General features: G+C 36.6%; 1 protein-coding gene across 1 annotated transcript in view; it reads left to right on the top strand.

Annotated features, from left to right (window-relative positions):
- LOC126356226 (melanotransferrin) overlaps window positions 1-21,968 on the top strand; it is a 125,274-nt gene that overhangs the window by 73,662 nt on the left and 29,644 nt on the right. Inside the window, exons 9-11 of the mRNA XM_050007044.1 lie at window positions 3,700-3,867; window positions 9,676-9,764; window positions 11,706-11,872. Coding sequence (XP_049863001.1) covers window positions 3,700-3,867; window positions 9,676-9,764; window positions 11,706-11,872 — 424 coding nt within the window. The remainder of the gene's footprint in view (window positions 1-3,699; window positions 3,868-9,675; window positions 9,765-11,705; window positions 11,873-21,968) is intronic.

The following is a 21,968-nucleotide window of genomic DNA, read 5'->3' on the forward strand; positions in this document are numbered from 1 at the left end:
GTTGTTTGCGACCACTACCTCGCCGACCCTCTTGCGTATCTCATGTGACGGCACCCGGTCCTCGCATTGGTGGGTTTGAGGCAGAAAGTTGGCATCTATCAGTCAGCAATACTGTGGTGGCGTCCCTAGCTCAGTGTAATAGCGTGAGACTCGGCCACAAGTACTGCAGAGTAGTTTATGTAACAGCTCACGCCAGTGCCTGAGGCTAAGTTAAATTAATGGAAGTAGAATACAATAATAATTTTAACCCATTACCAGATATGGTGGGTGTGAACTTTTAGTACTGCTGATAATCATTTAAAAGTGAAAAAAACAGTTCCTAGCATTTTGCACTGTTAGTTCTTTTGACTGGTAGGAGCAATGTTTAGTTTGCAAGCGTTGAAAGGGACCCACCTGTTGTTGTAGAAAAGGAGACAAAGATGATGATGAGCAAAACATCAGAGAGTGCAGGAAGTCAAAGATACTACACTGTAAGCGCTATGCTTATAGCTGATAGGAGGACAGAGTGACTGATAAATGTTGTGTTAAATGAGAAGTGGAGTGAATAGTGCAATTAAGAACTAGGAGGAAGGCTGATAAATAGATGGGGAAAGAACAAAGAGAGGGTGGGTGGGGCTAGATGAAGGTAAGAAGTTTAAACTAATAGAGTAAATAAAAAAGACATCAACCCATTTGTCTGATAGTTGTAGCTTAACAAATTTGTATAGATTCTTGTGGTGGCCATTTTTTGGTACAGCTGAAAATAAATTGCTGTAGTTCATGTGGAAAACTGGTTGAATGCTTGTAGTTTTTCTTGTGGTCACTCTGTTTTCAAAACATAGCATTGCAACTAATAATGAATTCTGTGTTGATCTGACATCCACTGAAGGTGCCTTGTAAATAAGGTAAAATGTGTCTGGGTACAAAAGTAAAATAAAAAATTTAATGTACAGCATGCAAAAGGCATTTTTCTTTTAAACTACTGCAATTTATCGTTAAGGCTACCATAGTATAGCACCTTCCCTATTCAAGTTCAAGACTGGATTACTATTTTTTTTTATTAATAAAGGAGACCAGTATATTAGACACACATTAATGTTTCTCAAGCCACCAACACTGGTTGAGACTTGAGATTCATCTATGTCACTGCAGTGAAATTCTAGATATATGTTAACAAAAATTCATAATGAACTGAGAAACATTATCTTTCTACTGCAACATTGTTAAATGCAGCTTGTGCTCTTTATCAACTCCCAATGAAGGATATTCAGTTTCAGTCTGTCTGTTCAGATATAGGCCCTTCTAAATTGTCGCAGAGAAATGCTTACTCAATGAGCAGAATGTCACACAGAAGGCCGATAGTCTCATGGACAGGGTGTGTCACAGAAATGGAACTGAACTCAGAATGGAGTAACAACATATGTGGGGTCCCACAAGGAGCAGTAACATGTGCTCTCTGGTCAGTAATTTACAATAACATTCTTTTAGTGATTTTGAAGGCGATTCTAATGGCATAAGTACGCCAATCAAGAGTGCAAACTCAATGTTACTGGACAAAGCTTAAATATTAACTAAATAGGCCTACAACTTATTCACGCAAACAGTTTAAGTATTAATCTCACAATGACTCATATAATGCAGTTTCAAACAATTGGGGAAGGCATCTTAGCACTAGAAGCAGATAATAATGGTCACTCACTAAATACAGCATAGGGAATAAAATTGCTTGAGGTCCAAACAGATAAAAGTTGAAGTGGGGTCAGCATGTAGGTAAACTAATCAAGGAGGTAAATGCAGCATGTTTTACTGTTATAATCATTGCTCATTGCATTGGAACTAAAAGTTAGATCGCTGATTTATTTTTGTTTATTTTTACTCATTGTTGTCTAGCAAAACTGTCTTCTGTGACAGTCCACTGGTCAGCCAAGATGTATCACTACTCCAGAAATCCTTGCAAAAGTGTACAAAATGATCATGGAGGATCACTGATTGAGAGTGTGTGAAATTGCTAACACATGCCAGTGTCATCTGAAAGGTTATATCACATTTTAACTGAAGAATTAGAAATGAAAACATTATCTGCAAGATGGGTGCCGCGACTCTTGGCACTGGATCAGAAACGCATGAGAATGGACATATCGGAACAATGTTTGGCCCGTTTTAGTATAAACGAACAAGATTTTTTTGCACCGGTTTGTGACCACAGATGAAACATGGGTGCACTACTATACTCCAGAGTATAGACAACAGTCAAAGCGGTGGAAACATGCTGATTCTTCATCACGAAAGAAAGCAAAGACAATTCCTTTGGTGGGAAAGATCATGGCATCAGTGTACTGGGATGTGAAGGGGATTCTGTTTGTAGATTCTCTCCCCACTGGGCAAGCAATTACTGGAGAATACTATGCTAACCTCCTGGATGAAATACAACAAAAGATACACGAAGAAAGGCCAGGTTTAGCGATAAAATAAGTCATCTTACACACGTGCCATTGCAATGACAGGATTACACCAACTAAGGTATGAATTGCTGCGAAGCCCGCCTTATTCACCTGATATGGCTCCGTTAGACTTCCATCTCTTCCCAAAACTGGAAATTTTCTTGGTGGACGAAAAGTCACTTCAAACAAAGAATTAATAGCTGGAGTTGATAACTATTTTGTAGGCCTGGAGAAAACTCATTTTTGAGATCAAGGCACTGGAACGTTTTGGACCAAGTGCGTTAATCTAAAAGGAGACTACATTGAAAAATAAAAATAAAAAAGTTTGTGATGTAAGTACTTTTTTATATTCTGTTCCTAGAACTTTTCAAACCACCGTAGTATTTATGCATCAGAAGACAGCAGCTAGAAAATTGTGTGGATAACTTCACATCTTGTGGAGGTTTCTCCAAGGTCTAGGAATTCATACTCTCATCTCTCAGTAAATTCATCCCTTAATGCTTTTTGTTGCTGATAGTTAATGTCATTTCAGTTGCAGAGGGATTCATACACTCACAGTGCAGGACACAAAAATGACTCATCATATAGGCTTTGCCTTCTTTTGTAAGGTTCAAAGTGGAAATATGTGCTCTGTTGTTGCAAAGGGCATCTGAAAGCTTCCATCTAATGTAGTTCAAGAAACTGGCTCTAATGACTAATGCAAAAGAATGTTAATAACATACCTCATCAGTAGTTCTTTCAACAAATTATCTAATTTCCCCAAATAGCAGTGGCCACTGTGAACTTGCATGACAAGTAGTATTGTGTTGTGAATAGACCTAGTTGATACATGTGTGAGTAGATATTTCTTTGTAAATATATATGTAAAAGTATATATTAAGCTGGCTATAGGAGATAAACAGCTGATATTTAGGGTAACTATGGAAGCAGTGACTTTTTCTGAAGTGCTGTTTTCTTCGAATTTACTGGATTACGTTTACCTGGAGTAATCACAAATAGAGTTAAGCAGAATAGTGATAGTTTGTTAATGCAGAGTGCAGATTCAGTTTCTATGGTTTGCTTCTCTTTTTTTAAATGTGTATCTTAACTCATTCTACAGCCCTTAAGATTCTTTTTCTAGAGAGGATCTATAGAACACAGTGAATAAATAGATAACTTAATTTTAAAAAAATTGCAGTCATAGGATCAGTATTAAGATTGTGATGTAATTTCGTTTGTTGGTAAAAATATTATTCTCTCTTACATATGTGGTCCTCATGCATGATTTAAATTTTTCTAGGATGAGACAGAAAACCTCTTTGACATAAAAGAATCATCCCAAACATATAAAGGCTATCTCTCTGATCTGTCGATGAATATGATTCTGGGGGTACGGAAATGTCCAGTGGCACAAATGAGACTTTGCGTTACATCTGAAGCTGAACTGGACAAATGTGTGAAAATGAGGGTATGTATTGGAAATAAAAATACTTTATAAAGATGATCAAATTTTAAAATGAAAACAACGAACGAAAATGGGAATAGGTAACGACTTGTCTGTGGCTGATTGGTGTGTGGCATGTGATTGTACTGAGAATTTCATTAGCATTTCTGCTATTGCTCTTTTTCCAGTGTACACACACACACACACACACACACACACACACACACACACACCTACCTACCTCTCAGCAGCTGTATAATACTCAATGAGTGCCATTTGCATGTCTATAGAAGTATGTAATTAAACTGGAAACATTTTTTAACACAGCAAAATTTTCTGTGCTGTTACGTATATATTTGTCCCACACATCAGTCAGCTGTAGATGAGTGGTTGCCACTGCTGAGTTTTATAATAAGTTCACTTTACTTTTATGCCACTAGGTGATGATGTCAGTTTTACAAGTTTGTTTCAATTTATTGAAATTTCACCCTGTTAGCAAATTTTTAAGTTGAAGTTTTTGCACTTCATCTAATGTTGAGCCTTTAAATGATAAGCCTACTGTTTGAAATGTTACCTTCTCAGCTTCCTCTAACAGGGTGTCTACGACCCAGGACAACCGGGAGAACCGAGAAAAACCCGGGATTTTATTCATCCGGGAGAAAACTGGGAAAAACCCGGGATATTTTTAGAATTCCGGTAATTTTTCATTGTTTTAGTTTTCAGTTAAATTTTTGTAATTTTGACTAGTAAGAACCAACACACTAACAAAGGATATTACTGTCTCCCGCTACTGCAGAATAATACTTCAACAATAAAACATAAACGAGAGAAAAAACCGAAAATAACTTAAATTGCAAAGGAAATGCACGATATATGACGACGACACAAGTGCTCATGCAAGCATCTGCCAGTTGAAAATGTCTCAAAGGCTTTAGGAAGACTATGCAGTGCTTCATAACAACAAATTGCCTCCAATGAGCATGAAGTCGCAACTGTTTACATTCGATTTGTTTTAGCAGTTAACACGCGGGCTCATGCACATGTGCAGTAGAGTCACATTTGAGTAGTAGATTCTCCCACTTCTGTCAACAGGAATGTGGCTGTTGGCTGTGCAAGCAGTCGCAGCAAGCAGCTAGATGCTACCGGGAAAAGGGGGCGCCAAATTCATATTCTTGAGGAAAAAAAACTTGTTTCACAAAGCACCTAGCATCCAGCGCACATTTGCCTATCAATTAGTCATATGATTTTGAAACGCTTCTCTGTTGGTTTTTGAACATTTTTGAACACATTTTAAGTTGATTTCTGAATGAATCATAAGCTGACTTTTGAATGCATGCATAGTGTACGTGATGTCTCTGTCAGGAGAATCCTCGTCGCATCTAGAAATAAACTTTCCACAGACAAAAGGGGACGGGGCTATACGAGCTGAGTGGAGTAAAGCCAAATGGATGAATGGCAATCGCTGTCTGATTATGTGGCTGATTGGGTGTGCGAATGATCAGCGTTGTTATAATTACTAGCGAAATCCATAGATTCATACTAGCAGAATGGAAATAAACGACTGACAGGAATAACAGGTGAGAAAGAATATGTATTATCTTCTCGGTGTGTCCAAGAAAATGAAGTATTGACAGAAAATGTTTGGCCAGATCGCTACACTAGTAAGGACCAGTAGTACAGTCCCCAGCTACCAGCCGCTTAAGTTCTATTATGGAAGTAACGCAGAAAACGTGTTGTACGAACACGTAACAACGCCTAACCGGAGAATAATTGTGGGAGAACTAAACCAGTGATTCTGGCAGGGTTAGTGAAGTTAATCGGCGAACAAATTTTGACAGAGTCCAAATTTATATAAAAATTTCGTAATACTAGTTTTCGATCTCATGCTAGAGAAGCTGGTGCATATGAATGAAACGTGAAACTATTTCTTAACATAAAGCTTTTTGCTTGTAGTAGGCCTAATAGGCATTTGATATGGGTACTTATTGGATTATATTCTGTCGTGTTATAAAAATGGCCATTTGTGCCGAAACAGTCTCGTTTATTTGTGTGTGTTATAAAATTGCTGCCGTATTAGAAAGGCCTATTTTGTTTTATCTGGCAGACAGTGACAAAATAGACGGAATCAGATTGAGAAACCACACCAGTCTTGGGTATTATTTGTATTAACAGCTTTTTCAGTATTAGATAACTACATTTCTATTTTCCATGCAGCAAAACGTTTGACAAACTATGATGAGTTAAAAGATTCTTTCACAGAAAGGAAAACACGCCATGTAAAACAGTAGCAAGATTAGAGAGAAAAAAATGCTAGGAGCTAAGGTTTGAAGAAATGTGTAATTTCTTGCTTATCTCTTGTCAGTACTGGTTTTATATATCCTATATTTAATTTTATGTCACACAAAACAGCAAGTTATTAACTAATGGGCAATGAAGAGTTCAGATTATCCTAAGAGTTCTTGTTCTCTCGATTACAAATAATCCCATACGCTATTAATTGCGAGATTATTTTTTTTTAAGAGGCAGCCTGTCAAACCGGCCGACTGGGAGCAGGAGAGGCACCACAGGACATTTCAATTTCCACTCTCCTGAATATAGTTTGGACGTGCGGTAGAAAAATGCTTTATGAAGAGGCATGGAACTGCACTTGGGCATGCTTAAGACCAAACAATACGTCTTACGTTTCCTCGAATACATGTTTTATGTTTCAGACTTTTCAGAAAGATGTGCACTACAAGATGTACATATTTAAAAATTCGATTTTTTTTAGTATTGACCCGGTTCGCAAATGTCGTATATCCAGGGCTGATGCGCAGAGCAATCTGGGCTATGTGGGTAGTCTCCACGTGACCCGTGTTTACGTTCAGTGATTTTGCTGTTTCCCCTTCATTTACTCTCACGTCAAATGAAAACAAAACGGATATCCGTGGCCTAGAGCTATCAAGTGAATTAAAACACGTTCACATAATTACTAAAGGCTGAAATATGTCATTAGTTTCAGATTTTATTTTATTTCCACCTTTCTGACAGTCGAGCATTAATCGCCTTGCGGAACAGTGAAGTTATTTTTGTCTGTTTGCTAAAGAAATTTGACTTTTGCTAATCTTTTCCTCAGAGGCAGTCAATGTATTTGAAATGAAATGTTTAATTCCACAGTACTGGGTAGTTTCAACTGTTCGCTGCATTTCAAGTGCACCTTTTCATTTTCTAGCACATATGGCATTATGCCATAATAAAGAACCAAACATGATATAATACAGTACTGGTGCTCCAAGAAAATTTACATCCTGAAAACCACACTTAAAAGCTTATCAGGTTGGGGTCTACTGTACTTCATTTGGGAATATGGACATACGAGTGTGCCTTTAAGTATCCACTTTAAATGTGCACATTTTAATATGGTTCACGAAATTCCGATGCTCTTGCAGTATCATCTTTCATTGATGATCTTTTACACTACGAACATAGGGGCTTCCTACATCATGGTATCTACCCAAGCGCGGTGTCGCCTGTTACCTGAGCTCTCTGGCAACTGCTGAAACGAACCTGTTTCTAACAGGTCGTGGGAAAATATTACGATTGGTGGTTTGAAAAGCGTTACTTTCAGAGTAAATATCCTTTTACGTAAGTTGAACTACGTACAAGAATGGACCTTGAATTTGTTAAATCACGAAGCGTTTGACTCTCATTTAAAAATCAGCTGTCTGATGACGAGCCATTTAGAAGCACCTCGAACCCTGAAGATCAGACAATTATGTCATTATTAAAAATTTTACAGGCACATTTGTATGATATCTCTTAAAGTGTAACATGCGCAAAAAAGATCAACAGTATATGCAAAAGCTTAGCTTCTCTTGCAGCTTGAGACCAATATTTTATGTGAAAGCTTTGCTTTTCTTGTAACAACACTATGTATATTAATTTAAACTATTAACTTTCCCTGTTTGGTGCGCTACTTAACAGTGATGTTGCTGTTGGCTGACTTCATCACGTGTCCTATGCTCTGAATATCCGCTGTCATCGGCTGGCGAGATCACGTGACATGAGTTATGAACGGCTTACAAAACTGCATCAAAGTCTCGATTTCAATGGTTTGGAAAGTAACATGCGGTGTTTGGTGGAATTCCAATGTATGTTTTCGTAATACAAAAATACGCAGTGTAGATGTTGTGCACATCAAAGATATTTCCAAAACGTGTCTTTTTCTCTGAGTTTCGTTTTATAAAGTGCCGGGAAATTGTACGCCCGTGTACAAAACCATAACCATTCAAAGGAGTGATAGGGGAAAATATACTGTCACCCGGGAAACCCGGGAAAAATCTTGGAATTTTTTTTCCTTGTCCACGTAGACACTCTGTCTAATTCTAATTTTGTCATTTCCCATATGTTTTTGTGTATTTTCAAACCCAATAACTATACCATTATTCCATTGTTTGAATACTTGAATCTAGTGCTAACCTCAAGTACCTTTTCTTATTATTAACTCAACCTTATTTTTAATCCTTGTCTTAATTATTCAGCTCTGCCTTTTTGTCTGTGAGCTCTGTTCTGAGACTATTGTTTCTTTGTATCAGCACCCACTCATTGATGGGTGTGTGCATTCCCCTTAGTTTGTTCAATCCCACTGGAAATCGGTCTCTTATACTTTGATTGTCAATTCTGTCAGTTGACAGGACACAAAAGTTTCAATAGAATGCCAAAACCTATAATTTGATAGGGTACAATTTCTCCCATTTTTAAATATCAAATCAGATATATTTACAAGTTTTATCAATCTGCATTGTGTTATGAGAGGCATGTAGTTTCTAAAACAGCTTAGAAATGGCTGGCATTCTAACAAATGGCAAGGTTTGTGGCTGGCAGTCAAAGTGTTATCTATTTCAATTCCTCTTGAGCCCCTTACATAAATTGTTCATGAACTTATTCCACTGAAGTCGTAAGGACAGTATTATACCAATTACAGCCATTTGAGCAGTTATTCTGCCCATGCTCTGTACAAAAAGGAAACAGTTAGAAATCGTGATACACAATGAAATGGGAAGTACCCAGTGCTATGTATCTCACAGTGTTTACAGAATCTGGATGTACATCTAACTGTAAATAGTTTGTGAGCCTCTTTAGTCTCTTGCTTAAAGAATTTGAAACTTATCTCCATATCTTTTTAAGGCTGTAATCATCTCCTTAATATCAGAGCTCAAGTAATTCTTATATTGTGTGGTAAGTAAATGAGTATCTATGTGCAGTTTTTTTGAAATATTAATAGTAGCATTTCCCAATGCTTTACTGCTCATAAACACACAGATTTTGCATTCTTCTGGCTTCAAATATTTTATTTATTTATTTTTGAAATATTTGTAAATGCCTGTCAGTACTGTAACAGAAACATGAACTATAGGCAAAGTGAAATGTGAACTATAGGCATACTGGACATTGTAGCTATCATTAGACTGTATGACCTGTAATTTCTTTCAGTCTGGTTCATAGCTGTAGCTGTGTGTTGTAGAAGTATATTGCCACTGTGGCCGTTGACAGAGCTGCTGTTGTTTTTTATTTGCCTCCCATGGATGAACAGCGATATTTTATTCAGTAGCACACATAGACAATGAGTAAATCAATTTTATTTGGATTCTTGTTTCAGAAATGTTTCATTTCATTTCAAGTGCAATGTGTCTAGCTGTTGTGTGCTGAAATAAATGTTGCTCAGTATGCGTTATGCATGTTTCTCATTGGCCTTTATGGAAATTATTGTTTGTTATTTTTATTTTGTTATTTGTGTTTTTTCTCTTCAGTCACTTATTTGATGTACATTAAATAATGTTAATTTTCTTTCAGATTGCACTGAAAGCTCAGCTATTGAAACCAGAGATGGTCTGCTACAAGGGACATAGCCAAATCCATTGCATGCAGGCAATAGCATCTGGGTAAGAGAGAAAACAGTGAAACAGAATATCTGTAGTATTGCTGCAACCGTATTTCATATGGTCATTAGTTGGTTGCTCAGTATAGCATTATATCTATCTCACATTATATGACTTTGATGAGTAGGGTTTTTTCCCTTTTCCTCTGCATGGTACAAATTAGTTTTAATCCTGACTGTCAAATACAGAAAGTTGCTCTAGAATTTGTAAGCTTCCCACCTGTATTTACAATGATCAAAATTTAAATGTCAAACAAGTTACCTTGTGCTACACATTCATTATTAATTGCATTTGTCTCTAAGAGTGGCTGTATGCCTGTATGTCCCAAACAAATAGGACATATACAATCACAGTTTGTAACAAAATCAAAATTCTGTAACATCTGATGGAAATATTTGGGAATAAGAAAAGTTTCACTGTTATTCATTATATGCTGGAAACATGAGTTAAGGTTCTTAATAAGTCAGTCGCATACATTTTTTAAAATAAGTTTAGAGGTCACTATTCTGTCCTCCACTCATATAAGTTCATTACAAGAGACATGGATTTAGCAGTTCATCCAAATTAACTTACATGAGTTTCCTGTCCTAAATAAATCATTCATGGTTGCAAAGTTCCATGGTAAATATTTTAAGCTTACTCTTCGCTCATGTTTATTATGGTTGTACATGCATGCCTCAGCTAAAATCTCAGTGAATCCCAACAAATCCTCTCTCTTCACAATAATTTGCTGGATGATAAGTCTTGGGCCAATTGAGGCCCACTAACAATACAGTCCAGATAAACAATGTAGAACAGTTTTATTAAGAAATACATAAATCAAAAAGACTCCTCCTTGGAAAAAATGTTATTTTTTGTCTATAAAGGTTTGTGACATGCACTGAATTTACATAATTCTGAACTTTGGCTGACGACCCCAATGAAAAATGAAATTAACTTGATCGTGAAAGAATACAACATGAGGTAAGGTTGACAGCCAATACCAAAAGTTCTCTCAGTCCCTGAAGTGGTAGCCACATTCCAGTGATGGTGGTGAAAGACACGTAGTGACTCCCTCTGTCAGAGGTGGCTGACACATGGCATAGCATTGCAGAAGTTCCCAATGAGACTGAAGAACTGGAGGTGCAGTCTGCCCCTGACCCAGAAACTCAATGGAAATCTGGTTGGAATGGCTCTGCCCTGGCCAAAACACCCAGGTAGCACAGCAGTACTAAAGGAACTATTTGCAATATTGTGGCCCGCAGAAGCAATAAGGTCTGCCTCCTACTGGCTTGGTCGGTGTGCGCAATTGTTTGTCTGTCTGTTGATGTGGTCCCTTCCAGGTTAGGCTGCTCATGTGCCAGAGGTGTGAGAGAGGTTGCAGATCTGTCAGGTGAACAGTCCATACACAACACCATACATCACACACTTAAAATATTGCCCATCAGTATTCCTATCTCTGCACAATAATAGTGATTTTGTTAAGCACATGTACTGTATGACAACTGTCTCATAAGAATGCACTTCACAGACTTACTGCTTCGATGCAACCACACAACTAACTAAAAAAACCAGCATTGTTATTCCATGCAATGACAGTGCTCTTACTCCTGGCGGCATTGCAAAAACAACTACCAATGGGGCAGGGGAAGTAAATGTTGACCATAGCAGCTAAGCATTATCAAATACAATATACTTGCACATTGTCTACACATCCTGTGATGGATGTTTTGTTTTCCCCTCCAGACTGTTTTAAGTCACGAGCAAGAAAATCAGCTACAGAAAGTAATATACAAATCAAAAGAAGTAAATATTAAAACTATTTAACGGCTATAATGAACTGAGGCAGAATGAGTAAATGGGAGGTGATATTACATGAGAAAGTATTTTATCATGTTTGAACTTTGCCATTAAAATATGATTGCTTGGTTTATGGCTTGTAACACCATGATTTATATTTTGCAGGATAGCAGATGTTGCAGTTTTTGATGCAGGAGATGTTTATACTGCTGGTCTCAATTATGGGCTTGTTCCATTTTTATCTGAAGTATATAATTTGGGTGCTCCTGAGTATTATGTTGTTGCTGTGGCGAAAGAACAAGACCCTAGCACAGAAATCACATATTTGAAAGGTAACACTGAATTGTTAACAGTGTTTAGATTTTTCTGATGTTTTGTTTGTTCCTGGCTCTGGCTATGGCAGTGGATTTCAGAAGTGTAGAATAAACTGTTTCAATATAGATGAACATTACAAACATTCGGGCACCAAGCATGAATGGAAATTTAAGAAGTGGAAAACATGATAAAAAAACACTCATTGTCATTAGACCTACAACTTACAAACTAAGAACTGTGTAACAAATACTAGTTCTGATTACAATCATACATGGTACTTAAATAATGAAATTCTGTTTACTTTTACTCAATTTTATTTTCTTTCATTAGCACTTTGACCAAAATGGTTATATTGTTATAACAGATTGAGGTTTGTGTATAACCCTCACTAATCACATCAAACTAAGGCAATTCAATATAACTGCAGAAGGAAGGTGAAAAGTGTATTTTTAGCCTTGAAAATGTATGTTTGGTCATTCTAACACTTAAACAGCTGTAAGTTTTAATGATATTTCTTCTGATCCTGTGGGTGGTGGTTGTTCTAGCTGTTCAATACCTGTAAGTTGTCTCAAGTTTGTGAAGTGAATACTTTATTAAGGATTGGTAGTCAGTTATTTTCATACTTTAGTGCATGTTAATACAGCCCATTTTGTTATTGTAGACGCATTAGTAGGTGTAATTTTTTTTGTTTACACTTGGTTCAGTTACACTTTTTTGTTGCGTGTGTAAATTTTAATCATAAAATAGCTAATAATGAGGAGGAGCAAATACAACATAAATTGACCCTGTAGCTTACTTAACTAGAATAAATCAGTGTGGTGTGAAATTAAATATTATAGTAGTTTCAGGTTCTGTAGATGTTTACAAACTTTGAACATTTACGTGAGGATTAAAATGCTGTATACCACTGGGAACTTTAGACAGTATCAGTGTCATAGTTAAATTCCTTAAGATTCACCAGTACTCAAGAAAATGTGGGCTTTATACTAGTTCATGTGTAAATTTGTTAGCTTGTTTCTCTTCTGCGTCTATATCTGTGCTCCACCTACCAACTTACGGTGTGTGAAGGAGGGTAATTTTGGTACAACTGCTCTTTCCCCCATTCAGAAACGATGAGCTCTAATGTCTCTGATCTTATCATCATTGTGATTTCGTGAGACATCATAGAAAGTGTTAAGCATTTCAATAACATTTTCACACTGATTAAATAATCCTGTTACAAAACATATCATTTCCATTCGATCTTCTGTGTCATGTATCAATCCAATCTGCTAAGGATTTCAGACGTAGTAGTAGTACTCAAGATTTGGTCAAACAATTGGTTTGTGAGCTATTTCTTTCATGGATGAATTGGTACCTGGCACCTGCTTTTCCTTATTATGTGGTCATTCCACTTCAGCTTGCTAGGGCACAGGTATTTTACAGTCGTTACTGTTTCCAGTGTTTTGTTGCCAGTAGCGTAACTGAACAGTGGTGGATCCCTTTGTCTATGTACAATATGTTATTTTACTTATGTTCAGACTTAATTACCACCCCAGTATCTATTATTATCCGTCCTCTGAGTGTCTTCCTGGTTTTCAGTGGCACTGCAACCTTCCTATAGGCAATAGGTGTGTCAATATCCTCATGAGGCCTCTGTAATCCACTAGGTATTAATTATATATTGTCGTGTCATACTCCTGTGGATGCTCCTGAAATTACCTTTACATCTGTTGATTTTGTTTTCATAAGAATGATGGGCTGAGTTGTATCAACAAGTGAGTCCTGATCTTATGTGTAAATTTTATTCAATACATCTTTGTTCAGTAACAGACAATGCAGAACTTTATTGAATGCCTTCCTTCAGTCAAAGAATGTGGCATCACCCTTGGTGCCACTGTCTACGTTTTTGTGGATCTCATGAACGAACAAAGCAAATCAAGTTTTGCTAGATCTTTGGTGGCAGAATACACATTTATTCTTATAGTGAAGATTTTTAGTGTCAGAAACCTTGTCTAAGGCAAACTGTGCAATGCTTCTGAATTTTACACAATTGTGCTCGACATCTTCATTCTCAGAGCAGAATGTTTGGTGCTGACAATTCAGATACGCTGCAATTTGTATCCCATAAACCTTGCTAAGCAAAAATATTTCCCTACCTTTCTCAACATTCCTTGTAACACCCATAGTCTTTCATCCTATCATAATCTTGTGGTTACTGTTGCTCTCTTCTATGTTAAGTGATTCAAAAATTCGGGTCTCTTAGTTGCTAAGAGCTCTAAGATGTTGCTATCTGAGACAGCTATCTCAGTTCTTCAAAAGTGCTCCTTCATCTTTAATTAAAATTGTATGAGTTACGAGTTCAACTGAGATATTAGAGGAAGCTAGCTAGTTTCTCACAGATGTGTGGCGCTGTCAGAAGAATATTGGTGAAAATCTGCCACATGCAGACTGAGACAAATTTCTGCAAAATATGTCAATCCCCTCCCTCCTGTTATTTATTTATGTACTCAATCAGCATTTACAAAGCCAGTCATCACATAATGTATTAACTACAAATTTCTATAGCTGTACACTGATTTACAGTATTCCTTACATATATTTTCATAGTGCTATACAATATTACATATATTCTTTAAGCCACTCTACGGCTAAGTTAAAGAGTATGTATGTCATTCAGTTCACTCTCATAACCATGCACTTCACACACAAGTGAATGTTCCATTGGCTGGATTTTACTAACTCACTGAGGACTGTCCAGTAGGCTTCACATGTTCATCAGTTGTTTACATCTACCAACTCTCATGTATGGGAGTGAAGTATGGGCCCCAAAGATCAAGTACTATGATTCGTTCAGCATAAGAATAAGCCTGATGTAAACATTGCACTGTGCATTCTTCCGCATTTGCTGGAACTTCATTGGATTTCCGTTTATGTGGGACTGCAGCCAAGCTGTCTTGAGTACTGTCAAGTACAATAATAAGGGTACGTTTTGTGCTGTGCCTTAACCATGATATGGGACAACAGCTTTACCGGTGCATTTGACTTGGACAGCACTGGGCAGTTACCTGTTACAGCTAGCCTGCAGTGATGTGGCCAGCTGCAGTTCAAACGTAAAAAGAGACGAGCAGAGGAGCAATACATTTTCAAATGTCATTTAACTTTTAAGCAGAATGAAATAATACACTGCAAATCTTCCACAATAAGCTTCTTAGATGACTAGAATAAAACTGCAACACATTATCGATAATAGCTAACATACTATTGTAATTAAAAACAAGAATGATGAAAATTCCCCACTTAACCACAGCGTAATTTTTCAGCGTAAGCTGTATGTAACGTAAGAGAGTATTGAAGGATTTCACGGTATAGTTAAATACTGAAGCCACTAAAGGTATTATTTACAGTCAGTCGTCTGGTAATCTCTTAGCTCCTTCCTTATCCGAATCCGAGAATACATTTCAGTTCTGGAAGTGTCACCTGCTACGTTGATAATGAGTCTGTTAACAACAGAATCCACGAAGTCAACCAGGCACAGCATTTCTCTTCTCCTTTTATGATGAGCTGTTCTGTATCCCGCCAGCATTCGGCAGTGACGTGTGAAAAAGCTGTGTGCGTTAGTTCCAGTACGTTTGGCAACTTAACAGTATGGTTACTTCTCAGGCCAAATCCCGCAGCTTGGCTCCAGATCAGTTTTGTGGGGTTCATATTGTAATGGTACTGTAGCAAATGTAAAAAGGCATCATATGTATTATGTGCTCGATGCTGTGAAAATGATTATTTTTCATGTTTCTTTGATACTTATCTACCTCTGTGTCATAAAACTATGAACAAAGTCCAAATGAGGAGGATTTGGTTTTTCATTTTGGCCTTAAAAAATTAAATTGTTATGTTTTTTAATTGAAACAACTTTTACGAGCAGTCTTTCATAAAACATCGGTAGTTAAGAATTTTTATTTGAAATGGAAACAGGAATTTCATTTCCAATATGTGATTAGAAACATGAAGACGTGCATTATTCGTAAAAATGATGATGAGTTTTATAATTACGAGATGCAGGTATTTCAAATTGAAGGAGAAAAAACCATGATGTTAGGGAGATTTGAACCACCGCACGAATAACCACATTTATATTTTTCTATTACACTACTAACTGCGCTACATGATCAACGTAAGTGTCTCATGCTGCAGTATATACAACATTGGGAAAACTACAAAGCCAATTATCTCCATAAATTTATGAAGAAAAATTAAGAACAGCCTATTTATCAGCACTTTTTTACTGTTTTCCACGCGTGTGTTTCACTACGGAAAACGGAACGCAGCTTCAGCCATTTTTATACTGTGCATTAACAGCACGACAATCGGAGCACAATGCTGCAAAGGTTGTGACTGTATACGATTTTTTAAAATAAAAACTATGTAGCTAAAGCGTGATTAAGAAACCCGTTGATGGTCGTTAATACATTTGAATATCTTAAAAGTTTCATTTAACGTAACTTAGTAATAAGATATACGATACATAAGTAGGACCTACTCCCAAGAGCGAAACAAGACCAGTGTATGTGTGCTACAGCTTCTGACCAATCATCGTGTTTTTGTTTGTTTGCATCAGGTATATTCTTACGATGAACGAATTATATAACTGATTTGAAGCCCCAGAAAAATGCAGACTTAATGAAAACTGCAGTGAGAAATAGGAAGAGAACTGACTATCTTTTCAATATTAGAAAAATATGAAGAATAAAGACAAAAGGGAACTCGGCCATGTACTTGAAGTATGAGTGGGGGGGGGGGGGGGGGGGGGGGAAGGTATTTAGGTATTTAGTGCTGATAGGTGTACATCTGAAATTGAAACTGTTGAACTGGAGCAGGCTCGTAGACATGGTAGTGATAAGTTGGATGCAAGATGTGTCAGCAAGGGAGCCAAAATTTGGAGTGACAGTTAGCTTAGTCAGGCTCTGAAGATGACTAAATGCAGAGATATTGAGATATACAGACCTCTTCAAATTTCTTTGTCAGTTGTTTGTTATCCTTTGCAAATAGAATATTTATGAAGTCCTTGTTCATTTTGTGCTGTCTTGCTAAAGTGTGTTGGTTCATTAGAGCTTTGCCTACAAAAACCATAATGCTGAGCTTGAAGTTTGCCTAACACTTTGTTTTAGTCCCCTAAGTTTTTTTTTAGAAAAAAAGTGTACACTTTATTACAGAATGAAAGATTTGTTCTGAAAACAATATTTAGTCTTTGTTAAGCCATTCTCTACCAGATCCTTTATCCAAAGGGTGATAGTCCTTGATATGTCAGATAGTTTCATAGTCTTGTTGTTTGCTGATGGAACAAGCAATTTCTAATATACTCCATGCACAAGTTTTGAGATCTGTTACTGAGATTGTGAATGGTCCTTTTAACGCAATATAATAAGTTGTTATAAGCATTGGTACCTACATAAGGCGAATCTCTCTTGCTTTGAAAGAGGTGAAACATGAACAAAAATCTCTATGTTTTAGAAGCAAAATTTATGCCATTGTCAGTATGTAATAAATAGACACTCACAAGTGAAAAAAACTTGTACACAGGTCTTAATTTCAGTATAAAGATTCTGTTTTGTAAGAGTGTGGCCATGGTGTTGGGTATCACAAACAAACAATAACAACGAATATGCTAACTCATAAAAGATACAGAAATGTTACCCAGTAGAAAAATGCAAAGTGCAGTGTCAACAGCAGAAAAAAATGTGAATCTTGTTGTTGCTCTTGATTGATGAAGAACATCTTGTTCATTTTCCTGAAGAATGTCTTAAAATCTATCACTGATAAAAAATATTTTGTTAGCATTGGCACATTATTATTATTATTATTATTATTATTATTATCATCATCATCATCATCATCATCTTTCTTTTCTCAGACGTTATGTCTGGTCAAAAATGGAAAGTGACGCGGACCTTGATCAAGCGTGACTTCCTTTTAACTGTACGATATGTGTTACATTGCATTTAGGAACTTTCGGGTAATTGAATATGTATCAATAATTACAAATTTCTGTAGTTGTATATATAAGTTTGGATGTAGCTGTATTGCATTGATGTACTGGTGGATATTGTGTGGTATGACTCCAGTAGTTGATAGTATAATTGGTATAATGTCAACTTTATCCTGATGCCACATATCCTTGACTTCCTCAGCCAGTTGGATGTATTTTTCAATTTTTTCTCCTGTTTTCTTTTGTATATTTGTTGTATTGGGTATGGATATTTCGATTAGTTGTGTTGATTTCTTCTTTTTATTGGTGAGTATGATGTCAGGTTTGTTATATTGTGTTGTTTTATCTATTATAATGGTACCGTTCCAGTATAATTTGTATTCATCATTCTCCAGTACATTTTGTGGTGCATACTTGTATGTGGGAATGTGTTGTTTTATAAGTTTATGTTGTAAGGCAAGCTGTTGATGTATTATTTTTGCTACATTGTCATGTCTTCTGGGGTATTCTGTATTTGCTAGTATTGTACATCCGCTTGTGATGTGATCTACTGTTTCTATTTGTTGTTTGCAAAGTCTGCATTTATCTGTTGTGGTATTGGAATCTTTAATAATATGCTTGCTGTAATATCTGGTGTTTATTGTTTGATCCTGTATTGCAATCATGAATCCTTCCGTCTCACTGTATATATTGCCTTTTCTTAGCCATGTGTTGGATGCATCTTGATCAATGTGTGGCTGTGTTAGATGATACGGGTGCTTGCCATGTAGTGTTTTCTTTTTCCAATTTACTTTCTTTGTATCTGTTGATGTTATGTGATCTAAAGGGTTGTAGAAGTGGTTATGAAATTGCAGTGGTGTAGCCGATGTATTTATATGAGTGATTGCTTTGTGTATTTTGCTAGTTTCTGCTCGTTCTAGAAAGAATTTTCTTAAATTGTCTACCTGCCCATAATGTAGTAAATAAAATAGGAAGAAACTTCCACATGGGAAAAATATATTAAAAACAAAGATTCCAAGACTTACCAAGCGGGAAAGCGCCGGCAGACAGGCACAATGAACAAAACACACAAACACACACACAGAATTACTAGCTTTCGCAACCGATGGTTGCTTCTTCAGGAAGGAGAGGGAAAGACGAAAGGATGTGGGTTTTAAGGGAGAGGGTAAGGAGTCATTCCAATCCCGGGAGCGGAAAGACTTCCCTTAGGTGGAAAAAAAGGACAGGTGTACACTCGCGCTCGCGCGCGCGCGCGCGCGCGCACACACACACACACACACACACACACATATCCATCCGCACATCCCCTTCCTTTCTGCTTAATGTGAATCTTTATGTTGCTGAATGTATGTGATGTATTCTATATTTGTGACATTGTGATTGTGTAAGTGTATTGAGTGCTCTAGGTCTGTGTTACTCCATTTCACTACTCCAAATGAGTGGGTCAATATTGGTATGGCATAAGTATTTATAGCTTTTGTTTTGTTTCTTGCTGTCAATTCTGTTTTCAGTATTTTTGTTAGTCTTCGTCTATATTTTTCTTTTAGTTCTTCTTTAATATTTGTATTATCTATTCCTATTTTTTGTCTGTATCCTAGATATGTATAGGCATCTTTTTTTCCATCGCTTCTATGCAGTCGCTGTGGTTATCCAATATGTAATCTTCTTGTTTTGTGTGTTTTCCCTTGACTATGCTATTTTTCTTACATTTGTCTGTTCCAAAAGCCATATTTATATCATTGCTGAATACTTCTGTATCTTTAGTAATTGGTTGAGTTGTTGATTTGTTGCTGCCAGTAGTTTTAGATCATCCGTGTATAGCAAATGTGTGATATTGTGTGGGTATGTTCCAGTAATATTGTATCCATAATTTGTATTATTTAGCATGTTGGATAGCGGGTTCAGAGAAAGGCAGAACCAGAAAGGACTTAATTAGTCTCCTTGGTATATTCCACGCTTAATCTGTATTGGCTGTGATGTGATATTATTTGAATTTGTTTGGATACTAAGTGTGGTTTTCCAATTTTTCATTACTATGTTTAGGAACTGTATCAATTTAGGATTTACTTTGTATATTTTCAATATTTGTAGTAACCATGAGTGGGGTACACTATCAAAAGCTTTTCGGTAATCAATGTATGCATAGCGTAGTGATCTTTATTTAGTTTTAGCTTGATGTGTCACCTCTACATCTATTATCAGTTGCTCTTTACATCCTCGTGCTCCTTTGCAACAGCCTTTTTGTTCTTCATTTATAATTTTGTTCTGTGCTGTATGTGTCATTAATTTCTGTGTAATGACTGAAGTTAATATTTTGTATATTGTTGGTAAGCATGTTATGGGGCGGTATTTAGATGGGTTTGCTGTGTCTGCTTGATCTTTAGGTTTCATATAAGTTATTCCATGTGTAAGTGTATCAGGGAATGTGTATGGGTCTGCAATGTAACTGTTAAATAATTTAGTTAGATGTGAATGTGTTGAGGTGAACTTCTTTAGCCAGAAATTTGCTATTTTATTTTTTCCAGAGGCTTTCCAATTGTGAGTAGAATTAATTGCTTTGGTGACTTCATGTGGCAAAATTATCATTTCAGGCATTTGTGGTATCATCTTGTATGTGTCTGTTTCTGCTTCTATCCACCGCGCATGCCTGTTATGTTGTATCGGGTTTGACCATATGTTACTCCAGAAGTGTTCCATGTCTGTTATGTTTGGTGGATTGTCTATTTTAATGTGTGTGTTATCTATTGTCTGGTAAAATTGCTTTTGGTTTGTGTTGAATGTTTGGTTTTGTTTCCTTCTATTTTCACTTTTTTGTATCTTCTAAGTCGTTTGGCCAATGCTTGTAATTTCTGCTTCTTTTCATCTAATTGCTCTATCGCTTCTTGTTGTGAAATTTTACCTAACCTTTTTCGTTTTTTTCTGACATTTGATGTCTTATAAATTGTGTTAGCTGTCCAATGTCTTTTCTCAGTTTTTCTATTCTGATCTGTAGCCTGTGTTGCCATGCTGGTTTTGTGGGTTTCTTCTGTGTGTTGGTTGGTTCTGATCTCTGCCTAGTGTGTATATTTAGTGTAGTGAGTGCTCCTATATAAACCAGTAGTTGTAACTCTTCCATAGTTGTGTTTTCATTTATTTTGTTGTGTATGATTGTGTTGATAGTTTTTATTGTTGTTTCGACTTGTGGGTTATTTGGTGGTCTATGTAAGAATGGTCTAATGTCTGTATTTGTGTCTTTGTGTTCTATATGTCAGCTGAAATTTTTCTTCTATATCTGTCACTTCGTGTTCTATTTGTACTTGTTCTGGTGGCAGTCTTAAGATTTCGTTTTCCTCTAACTGTTTAATTGATGTGTGTTGTTCTTTGTTTGTTTGCTCTGGGATGTTTGAGTCCATTACTGTATTTTCTTCTTCTTCTGATTGCACATTATTTTGTTCCAGTATTTGTTGTTTTTGTTGTTTGATGTTTTCTAATTCTGACTGGAGTATCCTGTTATTTTTGATTATTACACGGATCTGATCAGCTAGTCGTTGTTCTGTTAAAAATTTTAATTCTGGGTATCTGGTAATAAATGTTGTGTATACTTGTGATCTGTATCCAGTTGTGTTGGTTCCTAGGTTTGTTGCTTGGTAATAACTGAACATGAGGTGTCGATTAACTTCATCTGACTATCTCATCCTCTGTCTTTGTTTTCCTTCTAGGGTGGTTGCAGAAAGCATATCCTGCAAAACACCTCTATTTGGGTTTAAATCATTTTCCAGTTGGCTAACAGTGTCGTTACCATTGTGGGCTGGCATAGGGTTCAAGCATCGTCCCCGACCATGACGGCGCTTGTCCGAGGCTTCTTTAGTTGTGTCGTGAACCAACTAATCACACTAAAAGGGAGGTTAGCCCTATTAGTGGTTTGTTCTTTTCGTCGCCTTTTACGACTGGCAGAACATACCGGAGGCCTATTCTTTTCCGGGGTCTCCACGGGGATTATTATTATTATTATTATTATTATTATTATTATTATTATTATTATTATTATTATTATTATTTATGCATGGGCCCAATAGGACCACACAAAGTACATTCAGTCAATGTTACTTTTGATGGTTGGCCTTCTGTTGTGTCCAAATTTGTTTCATCCTTTCAGAATGTAGTCTTTTTCA

This window comes from Schistocerca gregaria, chromosome 3 (assembly GCF_023897955.1).
Source record: "Schistocerca gregaria isolate iqSchGreg1 chromosome 3, iqSchGreg1.2, whole genome shotgun sequence".
Taxonomy (NCBI): Eukaryota; Metazoa; Arthropoda; class Insecta; order Orthoptera; family Acrididae; genus Schistocerca; species Schistocerca gregaria.